The sequence below is a fragment of the Haplochromis burtoni genome, unplaced genomic scaffold (assembly GCF_018398535.1).
Source record: "Haplochromis burtoni strain Fernald_Lab_line unplaced genomic scaffold, NCSU_Asbu1 Contig_11, whole genome shotgun sequence".
NCBI classification, from domain to species: domain Eukaryota; kingdom Metazoa; phylum Chordata; class Actinopteri; order Cichliformes; family Cichlidae; genus Haplochromis; species Haplochromis burtoni.
The window spans coordinates 4,529,277-4,541,065 of record NW_024582372.1 but is presented as its reverse complement, the minus strand read 5'-3'; the positions used below and the strand labels follow the sequence as shown (position 1 = coordinate 4,541,065).

General features: G+C 37.4%; 1 protein-coding gene across 1 annotated transcript in view; it reads right to left on the bottom strand.

Annotated features, from left to right (window-relative positions):
- LOC102312453 overlaps positions 1–8,651 on the bottom strand; it is a 36,074-nt gene extending 27,423 nt beyond the window's left edge. The window contains exons 1-4 of the mRNA XM_042214303.1: positions 8,503–8,651; positions 8,348–8,415; positions 8,109–8,232; positions 7,065–7,213 (exon numbers count right to left, since the gene is read on the bottom strand). Of these exons, the coding sequence (XP_042070237.1) occupies positions 7,065–7,213; positions 8,109–8,232; positions 8,348–8,415; positions 8,503–8,546 (385 nt within the window). The 5' untranslated portion in view covers positions 8,547–8,651. The remainder of the gene's footprint in view (positions 1–7,064; positions 7,214–8,108; positions 8,233–8,347; positions 8,416–8,502) is intronic.
- Positions 8,652–11,789: the final 3,138 nt, after the last annotated feature.

Below are 11,789 nucleotides of genomic sequence, written 5' to 3'. Positions count from 1 at the left end.
TAACTGAAACTAATCAAAACTAAACCGAAACTAAGGATTTTCAAAAAATAAAAACTAAACTAAACTAGCAAACAATTGGTAAAAACTAATTACAACTGATATAAAATTGAAAATCTTAAGTCGAAACTAAATAAAAATAAAAACGAATGAAAATTGCAAAACTATTAAAACCCTGGTCCAGACTAAGATGGCGTTGGACATCTTCAGGGCGGAAAAGGGTTGGTGTGACCAAGGTGTGGTTTGGCTTGTTGTATGTATTTCAAGATGATATGGCTCTGGATGGACCAGTTACCAGGGCATAGAAGGAGGACAGACTTATTAAATGAGGAGAAGGAATTTCCTGGGATTGAAGATCCTCTGGGTGAGTGGTTGACTACAAGCATGCATAAAATATAAGCTATTTTTTGTTATTGATTGGTAATAGATTGATAATTGGCCACATTTACAGCTGTATTGACTTATTGTGGACATAGTGTACTTCATGTTTAAGCACTCTAATTAACAGATTGAAAATAGTGACATTAAAGGAAGAGTATGCAGCGCCTCCCTGTCAGATGCCAGTGACGGTGGGGCTCAGTGATGAATCAGGTGAGCTGGATTCATGGCTGAATCAAAACATAGATTCCCCTGTTGTGGTCAGTAAGGGAAAAACAGGGGGACATAAAATTTAAAAGAGGCATTTATAAACGTTTAGGTGTGAAGTGTATAAATGGGATAAAAGGGGGTGTTTTACTGTTATTTTAGCATCAGCATTATTGTTACATCAGAACTAGGGACTACTAAGAAAAAGCAACAAGCAGAAGAGATTGGTTTGAGCCAAGAAACGCAAGGAATGGATATTAGACTAATGGAAATCTGTGCTTTGGTCTGATGAATCCACCCGCCTTGCCTTCGCATGACACAGAAAAGGCGAACTGAGGTCTCTACATGCATGGTTTCCACTGTGAAGCATGCAGGTGAGTGCATTTTCCTCTGTGCTGTGTGAGGCTGGAGGTTGACCTGTTCTGAACAATTATTGGCAATCAGCTCATCAGCAAATATACAATGATTAATTTAAAAAGACAATGGAATAAATAATGTATTTAGAATGATAGTTATTCCATTGTAAATATCTAACATCCCTCCTAAATTTTGAAAAATCCTAAAAGGTGTAATCTGGATTTTCTATGACATCAATGCTCAAAATTTCACTTGGCAATCTAGAATAATATAAATATTTTTCATTGTAAAAAGTTAATAATCAAATCAAAATTGACTCTAGTTCAAAGTCCTTATGTGCACTTGATTTGAATTTCTCATCACACTAAGTCATAGACTCCTGTTTATTCTTTATTAAGACACAACTTTTAACCACCTGAGACAAGAGCCTTCTACAGCCATCAAACTCTGCATATACTCAACACTATGATGTAAAAAAAACAACAACAAATAGATATCTTTTTATAAACGTATTACAATGAAGTCAGTGTTCTCAGTGTAATACTGTAATACTGATCTTGCCCCCAGCCCACCTCAATTTTTTGTTTTTGTGCCGGTGCCTCTAAGGCGATACTGAGTTTCGCCAGTAGGTGGCAGTAGCAACTCAGACAAATGAGTGACTGGCAAAGTAATCCCTTACAAAAGTAACGCAGGCCAGTTTTGGTAATGGAAGCCATCAGTAACAAAGAACTGCTGTTTTGTGTTTCAGAGCAATAAACCTCAATTTGCACCTGGATGAACCTTGTCTTCCTTCAGCATGTAACAGTAACATAGTTATTCTGGCTTGTGATCAATTTGTAAGTGATTTATAGTTATGAGACTAATTAACCCCTACTAAATCTACTATTATATGCTATTGTTTATTATTAGTACATTTTCTACATATTACGCCATACCAATAGGGAAAACTCTGTGCCAGACACAAACAAACAAATAAATAAATGAAACAATGAATATCTAATGCGTGTTTTTTGGCTTCTGGCATGCTCACCCACTGCAGGTGAGTCTGTTTTGGTCATGTGATTTCATGCAAATTCACAGTGCAGAGGCGACAGTGTCTGCTCATGCTGAGAACACAATATGGAGGCGGACCCTGATAGACATCCAGCCTCCAAGTAACACTGAAGGAAGCCAACATTAAACATCTGAATTAAACAACGTGAACAGAAAAGAGCTACATTATCAGGAGTATTGACTAAGTACTGAAAAGTTTATAATAAATGCAGCACTATTTGTATGACTCAGTGTAGCTGTAAATGTATTGTGTTTATCATTACTATATGCACATTAGTCAAGCTTTCAGATATGTGACCCCCTCCATTGTCATTAACAGGATTACATTCTTCTTTGTGGTTTTTTGTTTTTGCTATCGGTTTTGTGCTCTCATTTATTAACGACTTTAATTTGAAGTACCAATCTCTAAAATGGGTCACCGCATTGGGATCCAAGTTACAAATGATACGCAATGATGCTTGAAGAATTTAATATTAAATTGTTTGTGCAGACTGTACAAAGTACAGCATACTGTAGATCATTGAAAGTCTTCAGTAATGTCTATTTGAAGCAAACACATCTCAGAGTAATTCACTTTGAACATTTTTTTAACTCGGGAAAAGCAAAGAGATTAAAGCTCACTTGTTTTAGCATTCATGACAAATTTAACATATTTTGGTCTTATCAGTATTTATACATTCCAGTAATATATTTCAAATGTCCATCCATCCATTCGCTTCCGCTTATCCTTTTCAGGGTCACGGGGGGTGCTGGAGCCTATCTCAACTCTCATAGGGCTACACCCTAGACAGGTCGCCAGTCTGGCACACAGAGACAGACATCCATTCGCACTCACATTCACACCTATGGGCAATTTCGAGTTTCCAATTAACGTAACCCACTAACTGCATGTCTTTGGCCTGTGGGAGGAAGAACCCACGCAAACATGGGGAGAACATGCAAACTCCACACAGAAAGACCCTGGCCTGATGGTGGAATTAAACTCAGGACCTTTTTACTGTGCGGCAACAATGCGAACCACTGTGCTGCCTCATTTCAAATGTGTTATTTACAATTAAATGAAAACAAAACAAAAGAAAATAACTTGAATTTTGGATATAAAAACAACATGACAAATAAAACTTTTTTCCTAAGCATTTGTTGAAAACAAACATTTAATAAATTACGGTTATAATTATAGCCATATAATATCTGAAAATTCTTCAGCAATGTTTCTTTGAAACAAACAGAGCCCAGGGTAATTCACTTTGATTGAAAAGCATTCTAATGGCAACATGTACATCACTTATACCCTAAATATCACAGTTTGTTTTTATTTGAGATCGTACACCATAACTGAAAGCCCATTTCAAACCTACACAACAACCTTCTACGTAACTGACTTGCACTTCCCGAGAAAAATAACCACTGTTCAGTCGACACGTACCACAACGACCTGAATGATGTGGAAGGCTGTGGTGTAGGGATAAATGGAGTTTCTAGTTCCAGCGTCATATATGAAGTAGATTTATCGCAAAAGTCAAAATAGACCTTAAGATTTACCCTCTGGTGAATGCATTCAGAAACTTGCCCAAGGATATATTGGCATGCAGACTGAAGTAACCTTACATTAGTAGATGACCTGCTCTACCTCCTGTGCTCACCCCTCAAATCCACCGGTCAAGTTAAATTCAGTCAGACCTTTAAGGGTCGGGTCTCCCTTGTAAAAGAGATCTTTGGTCTCAATGGGACTAAACTGGTGAAATCAAAGTTAAATAAATAAAATAATGTTTGTTATGAGTACATTTTAAATATGCTGAACCTAAGTGTTCTCACAGTGCAAATCTTTGACTTACTATATAGAATAATTTCCAAATGACAGCAGGATCATATTCTATAAGAAACAGTTATCATGAGATCATTTTCATGCATCCATGTATTAGAAAGAGCTAAAACTGAAGTTATGGTCACAACACTACACACTTTGATAGCCACTCTCTGTGATTATTGGTACAGAGCAGTTAGTAGATATAAAACAGGTGGGTACTTGGAGTTCAGAGACACGCTGCCCATCCTGAACTGGAACAACTGGGCTTAAGATGCTTTCAGGGCTGTTTCTAAGTGACTCCTCCTCCGACTTGTCCAAATGTTCCTTATGCTCAGTATTTCTGTGCTCTAAAAGCGAAGCATCAGGCTGCCTCACCAAACTTGGAATTTCCTGATAGTCGTCATCCACTGCAAGAAAACTGTGTGACCCTATGGGCACACATATGGGGACCTCTTGATAGGACATGTCTGTTGATAGAAGAGGTGAAACCACTGATGGTGAAATACCACTTAGTTGTGCAGGAACTTGACAAGCTGGTATCTCCATTCCACTGTTACTGGGATGGTAAATAGAGTCACAAAGCATTTCAGCCGTCCCCTGGGTGTTTAAGTTGTCTGTCATAGTCTGATGTAAACAGCCAGGAAGAAGGAAGTGATAGGTTTTATTTTCAAATACAGATACTCCAGAACTCGTTTCAGAGAATAATTCACTTCCTTGTGTATTGTTTGACTGTGTCGGGAGACTGGTGCTCACTGGTAATATTGGGCAAATATTTGGGAATATTTTACAGAGCTCATTCTTAGCAGCTTTAGCAATAGAAGATTCTCCATTCACAGCAACGGGGCTTTCAGTATTTGTATAACTTAGATCAGAGGAACCCGTGCTGACCCCACTGCTTTGCTGAAGGCTTCCACAGCTTTTGTCTGTCAATGACATCTTCGACCTGAATACAAAGAAACAATTACTGAAACTGCCAGATATAAATCCTCAAGGAAATGTCTTGTAATGGTGATGCATCAATGCAGTCAATACTAACCCCAGTTCACTGTCATCTGGAATAAGGGTCTCAACATGTATGGGGATGGTAATGATGGGTTCAAGTTTCAAGACCTAAGCAAAATGAATGAACAGTCTTAAACATTTCAGTTGAAGGAGGAAAATCTTTTGGAACTTTAGTATGTTTCTCAAAGTGCCTTTTGTATTCCTTAAGATATCATTTCTGGTTGACTTAGTTTGCCCTGTTTTTGGGACAATAGGATTTAGTGACTGATTTTACCGTAGAAAAAACCTGTTAAAAAATGCAGAGCTGGATTCTGATTTCAGCACAATTTCTGTTAAATCCTAGCGTTTGTGAAGGCCATTTGACTCCAGGGCTGATTATGCCACGAACAATGAAAAATTAAATATAGTGTCACTTAAGACAGGCCACAAATTCAAGTTCAGCTGTAGTCCCTGCAGATCAGCTGATTTTTAGTGCCAGTCTTCATCAGCTGATGGCTAAGCAGATACATTTCTATTCTAATCGCCAAAGTTGTCCACTAGATGCATTAGATTTTCTTTTGACTATAACAGTCCTGATAAAACTGCTATTTATAGACCAAATGTAAATCCAATTATGGCAAATGATGAAAAAGTGATGCAATATAATAATTTTATGAAAATCACCAACAGATTTTAAATTGTTAATAATTATTAATAATAAAGTAAATGAATGCAACCATTGAAGTTAGAAGTTTTTGACCTCACCTGTCTCACCTTCTGCTCACTTGGATTAATATTAAGAAAAGAGGGATTTGTAGTTTTCGGAACTGCATCGTAATAGATTTTTCTCAACCTAAAAGGAAATGTAGGAAAAAAATGACGACCCCATTCAAGTATTTAGGGGAAATATGCACTGACCGAGGCACAAGAAAAACTTGTTGATCTACATGACTCACTTTGCATAACAGCCATATTTAGCAACGCTGAGGATGACTGCAGCAATGCTGAGGGTGATAATGATAACCAACATCAGGTTGTGGCGGGAAGGACCTGTGAAATAACATGTATGAAATAAGTTTAATAATTGCAATCTTGCACAGATGTTATACAGCAGAGAGATATAGTAGGATAAAGTGCATAGCATATGCTTATATGTCTGCTAACAGACTTGTATTTTGTGTTAGATGTGTTGTGTTGATGACACCGTGTGTCACTACTTAATGCTATATAATTCCTAAACAGTTTCTTCATATTGCCTCAAAAGGATAGTTTTTAGTTATTTATTTATACCAATGAGAGTGTCCCATTGCATTTTTTTTACTCTATGCAGCCTCCAAAATGTAAGTTACAAAGATAAAATATACATTTTTTAAAAAGTCTTCATACTCTATCTTATGCTATACACGGTATGAATGTTCAGATCGATACTACTTAAAACAGGACATAGCATCATAATTTATTGATTTATTGTTGCTTTGTTGTTCAGGAGATTAAAAAAGAGAAATTAAAACTGTACATATTATACATACAAACTTTTTATCTCTTTGCTTTTGAGATTTTCACAGATCCTTTATATTCGAATACACTTCTAAATTCACTTTTAATGTTACAATCTAAGGAGCTCATCTCCACTTTTCTCTGGAGATACATGATAGTTAGTTTGAGAGTTAATATTAAAACTCATATTATTTTTCAGCTGAATGTGTAATAGAAATATAATTAGGGCCTCTTAACACAGTTAAGAAATACAGAATTTACTGTTTTACAACTGAATAAAGACAATTCTTACCAGTTTCAAATTCCCACTCTTTGCTACTGTCACTGAACTTGCCACTCAGACTTAAGAAGCTTTTCACGCTGACCACATATGCTGAACTGGGAGCCAGGTCTTGACCTTTTATTACATAGTAATTTAGTTCATCAACTGTGGCTGGTTTGAAAGGTCCAGATATCTAGTATGGAGGAACAAAAATGAGTTTGACAGTTGCCCATGTTTACATCTCCAGAACAAATAGTTACTGTGGCATTGTTCCTACCTTTTCTGTTTCTCCTTTTTTATAGTAAGTCACCACAGCAGTCATTTCATTGTTTAAAATTCCCTCCATGTTTGACGTCCACTTGACTTCAAAATTCCCTTCGAGTTCATTGACTGATTTGATTGTTGGAGTTCTTGGTTTTACTGTACAGAAACAAAAGAGCATTAAAGTGAATATTTGTTCACCTCCAGAGAGTCTTTCTGGCAGATGCAGAGTTATGGGAAATAATTTGAAAGAAGCCAACGTACTGCTCTCCGTGACACTGATAGCTTTTGACTCCATGATGTTGCCATCTTTCCAGACTTTTGCTTTGAGAACTTGTCCTAACACACGCATCCGTTTGAAGGAGCAACAACACTTTCCAATGCCACACTGCTGTACAGCGCAGTTCTCCTCACTGGGGAGCAAAGGATAATATGCAAAACACTTTAATTAAACATTCATATGCCACAGCATATTTGCACTGTCAGCCACAGCATTGAAACCACAGACAGATGAAGAAAGTAACAAGTAATGACTACACATTAAATGCAGTGTTAATGATTAACTTTGGATTCCAGTTACACCCAACCAATCATCTTTGGATCATGCTAACCTCCTGCTCCTGAGGCAGTGTTACTCTAGTTTACTAAAGTCATTGTTTAAACAGCACAACAATTATGGAATAAAATTAACAGTGCTCATCTATTGACATATTCCCCTGAATCCCAAAGAAGATTAACAGACAGAAAAGCAGCTGAAATTTGTCAACTGTTTAACACTTACTGATTAAAAAAACAACCTAAAGAAACAAAAACAAATTTGGGAAAACTGTACATATTGTAAAAGTACAATATGTTTGTTCTTCACAAGAATGTACCAACCATTTAACTGCCATAGCTTATTATTTTAGTTTTTTGCTGTTTTTTTTTTTTTTTTTTTTGAAAGTTTGATATAACTCTGTGCACATTCATTTTACCTCTCAGCACCAGTAATACCGAGTTTGCTGGGATTTCCACTGAGAACTTCCACACAACAAGAACTGTCTAGAAAGTGAATGAGGAACACAAAGAAGAGCAAAAATCCAAACATCCCAATCTAACTGAGAATCCACTCAGTGTGCCAATGCAAGTCCGGTCCACATACAGCCGACCCAGGAACCCCCACACAGGGCAGATACCCTCAGATAAATCGTGTCTATACCCGGACACGTAGGAGCTAGTAGCAAAAGCAGCACCCAGTCAAAGTAAGCCTGTTGGTTTTAATGCCATGGCTGATCGGTGTAATACTAAAATCATCGATTAAAAACACACCGGGCATACTCGTCTTGGAGAGTCATGCTGTACTCAGTGCAGTTTTGCAGCTCCAGCTCACACTGCATCACCTGGTCAAAGTCGTACGTACATTCAAGGCTGAAGCCAATTGTCGGATTCTTTCCTGAACGAAACATATTATACAAATACGTAAATTATGAGTGCTCACACAGGGCTCACACAGACTATCTAATTACAGTATTAATATTATTATTATTATTTTACTGTAAGCCACATACCAGGAAGTACGGCCGCAGTCATGTATCCAAAAAGAAGCACGGTATAAGAGATCCAGTTGCAAACTTGTCTGGAAGAAAAAACGAAAATAAGATATTTTCTTTTAACAAACCTGACGGATTCGTGAAGAAAGTCACATTTACGTTATCCAGGTTACCTGTTTGAATCCATTACGAGACAATTTAGTTCGCGTATTTTCATAGAAAGCGGTCTGCTCGGCTCCAGCCTAAATCCATTCGCACAGTGTGTCTCACAGTCTTTCTCATGTGAAAGCTGTTGCAGAATGCACCACTCATTTAGGGGAAGTCAGACTCACTGACTTTTCTTTGGAAGGACAGAACCGTGCGTATAAAACCGGGGGAGGGGGGAGTAGACTTACTGTAAAACACTGTAAAATCCCAGTTTGGCAGTAGAGTGGGAATATGGAAAGTTATGGAATAAAAACGATGGAATCATTTAAATTAAGCAAAATTTTCCTCTTTCTTTTTCCCGTGCACATTATCGACAGGAACTAACATTACCAATTATATTTTGTTGGGTCTCTAAAGGTCACTGGCTGTCCTCAGCTGTTTTATATTACATTTATTCTAAAAGTCTCTGACCGCTTGTGTGTCATACTGTCATAGACCTGCGTTAGGCTACGTATAGTAAACGGAACCTGAACATGAAATTATACAGCTTTCATGGAAACATTTTAAGCCTACTATTGCACATAATAAATAATGCCTTGATTCTAGAATTGCGATATGCCATTCTTGCACAAAGGTTGTTTTTATTATATGGAGAACATGAGAGGAAAAAATAAACCATGTAGCCAATAAATAATTTGGAAAAAAGTTATGATAAACACAGTATGATTATTTGTGACAAGCTAGACAATAAACAAGACAACAAACATAAATGATTCTATTCTATTCTTAAGGATATTTCTAATTGGCAAATTACTGCTGCAGTTTTGCAGTTTGATTTAAAAAAATACAGTTCACATTTTCAGCATTTTTTGCACAGTCAATAGCCATGACGTGACATAAATTTATATATAGACTTATTTTAGGTTCAAAACATAACACACAATTACAAGAAACCTTAGACCCATACCAGGCACATTTTAATGAATGTATACCCATGTATAGTGTAGCACTAATTTTCATTCACTGATGATGTAAAAGGGGAGGAACATGTTTTAGTCACATTGACAGGAGGTTTATATGTCCCCTTTCATCTTCTTCCACAAAGTGGAATGTATATAAAGCAAGTTGTGGTGTTTAACATGAATGTATTCTCAGAGGAATTTCCTTGTTGGAAGTCAAACTGCCATTGTTCGGGTGCAGGAGTCAAACCTGAGTTGTGTTGGATGTATTTTGGTTATATAAATGTATTGAGGGTTACACTTTACTTTACTTTAAGTTTTTCCTCTGTATGTGTTTCAGGGTAATTTTCGGATCTCTGCCAACTTAGAACACCTGGGCAGTGTGCTCCCTGACTTCAAATATATTACTGGCACTCCACACTCATGTATCCACGCCGAAGACTGAGCCTACTGGTTTCTATACTGTGTTTTGTTTAACTGCCAAAACAGTGATCCTCACTTTTTCTCATGGCCTTATGAGCCAGGATGTTTCCTTGAACTGTCTGAAGTTCACTGAAAACAGGAAGTCAGCATGGAAAACAATGGGAAAAACATGTGTGCTTTTGTGTGTATGTGCAAAGATAATTTCATCACCTATTTGAAGTATATGGAAATTAATTTGTGATATTATCAAATAAATACAAAGATACATAATTTTAATACAAGTGTAAGTATTTCATATGAGACATAGAGACATAAAATTTACATGTTTAAAACTTGTTGTGTGAGAAGTAAACTGTTTGCTTTTGTGTGCAGTAAACTGAATCCAACCTTTTGAAGGCGAACCATTTCTCACTCACCATCGATAACTCCACAGTTTTCCCTTCTCCTCAGGTTAAGAGCCTTGGTGTCATCCTAGACAGTTCACTTTCCTATAAATCTCACATCAATAATCTCACCTGTTCTGCCTACTTCCATCTACGCAACATTAACAGATTACTTCCTTCTCTTTCCACCCAGTCTCCATTCTTGTCCACAGTCTTGTTACCTCCCGTATTGACTATTGCAATTCTCTTTTGCATGGTCTCCCCCAAAAATCCCTCCATAAGCTTCAACTGGTTGAGAACTCTGCTGCTCTCATTATCACCAGAACCCCCTCCTACCAGCACATCACCCCTGTTCTTCAGGAACTTCACTGGCTCCCTGTGAAATTCCGGATAATATTCAAACTTCTTCTGCTCACCTTCAAGGCCATTCATAACCTCGCTCCTCCTTACCTTTCTGACCTGTTAACCACTACCTGTTTTGCCCGTTCACTTAGATCTTCTTCTTCTATCCAGCTTACTGTACCTTCCTTCCGCCTCACCACCATGGGAAGCAGAGCTGTCAGCTGCTCTGCTCCCAGGCTGTGGAACTCTCTGCCCCCAGAAATAAGAAACATTGGTTCTCTCCCCCCGTTTAAATCCCAACTCAAAACTCATCTTTTCAAATCTGCATATTCACTGTGAATCCACTGTTTGTTAATTTTATCTTGTGCTTTTGTTTTATTGTTCTTATTTTGCCATTGTTTTACTAAGTGTTTTATCCTATTGCAAAGTGTCCTTGGGTGACTTGAAAGGCGCTCATATATAAAATCTATTATTATTATTATTATTATTATTATTAATTGCATTTGTCCCTAACCACCAGAAACCCTCATGTTAACTTTTATCATGCGGAAAAAGGTTAGCGTTCATCCGTCAGCTTCACTGTGCTAATGTTATGCTAACGTAGCTGTTTTGCTAGTGATCACGTAGGACATCATTATATACCAGCTAGTCCGACTTCAGTAACCCTACAAAAGTCACTGCTGTACGTTTTAATTTTTTCAAAAATCTCTTAGTCAGAACATGGCATATCATGTTTAGGTGGAAACTAGCGAGCTAATTTCCTGCTAACTTCTAACTCCGTTGAATTTATTAAATCTGTTTTCATGGATGCCTGAATGTTAAACTTAATTGTTACACCTGGTAAAGCAGCAACGCTGATCATTTTATTAAAGATGAAAGAATTTAGACAGTAGTTTTTTACTCTCAGTAATGCCACAGTGTTCCTTTGACTTTGGGACCTGAAGCAAACAGAGTTTTGAACCCAGATTACTCTGCAAGGCTCCTTACTACGGCAGCCATACCGCTCCGCCAAGCCATCAGGCGGTGCCTTCATAGCTTACCAAAGTTGTACTAAAACATTTTTGACAGATTTCTGCGTGCCATGTACTACATAAAATCGGTTCGAGATCAGTAAGCACAACCAGAATTCATAGATAAGGCACACTGTTGATTTTTGAGAGAATTAAAGGATTTTAAGTGTGCCTCACAGTGTGCAAAATACATTAT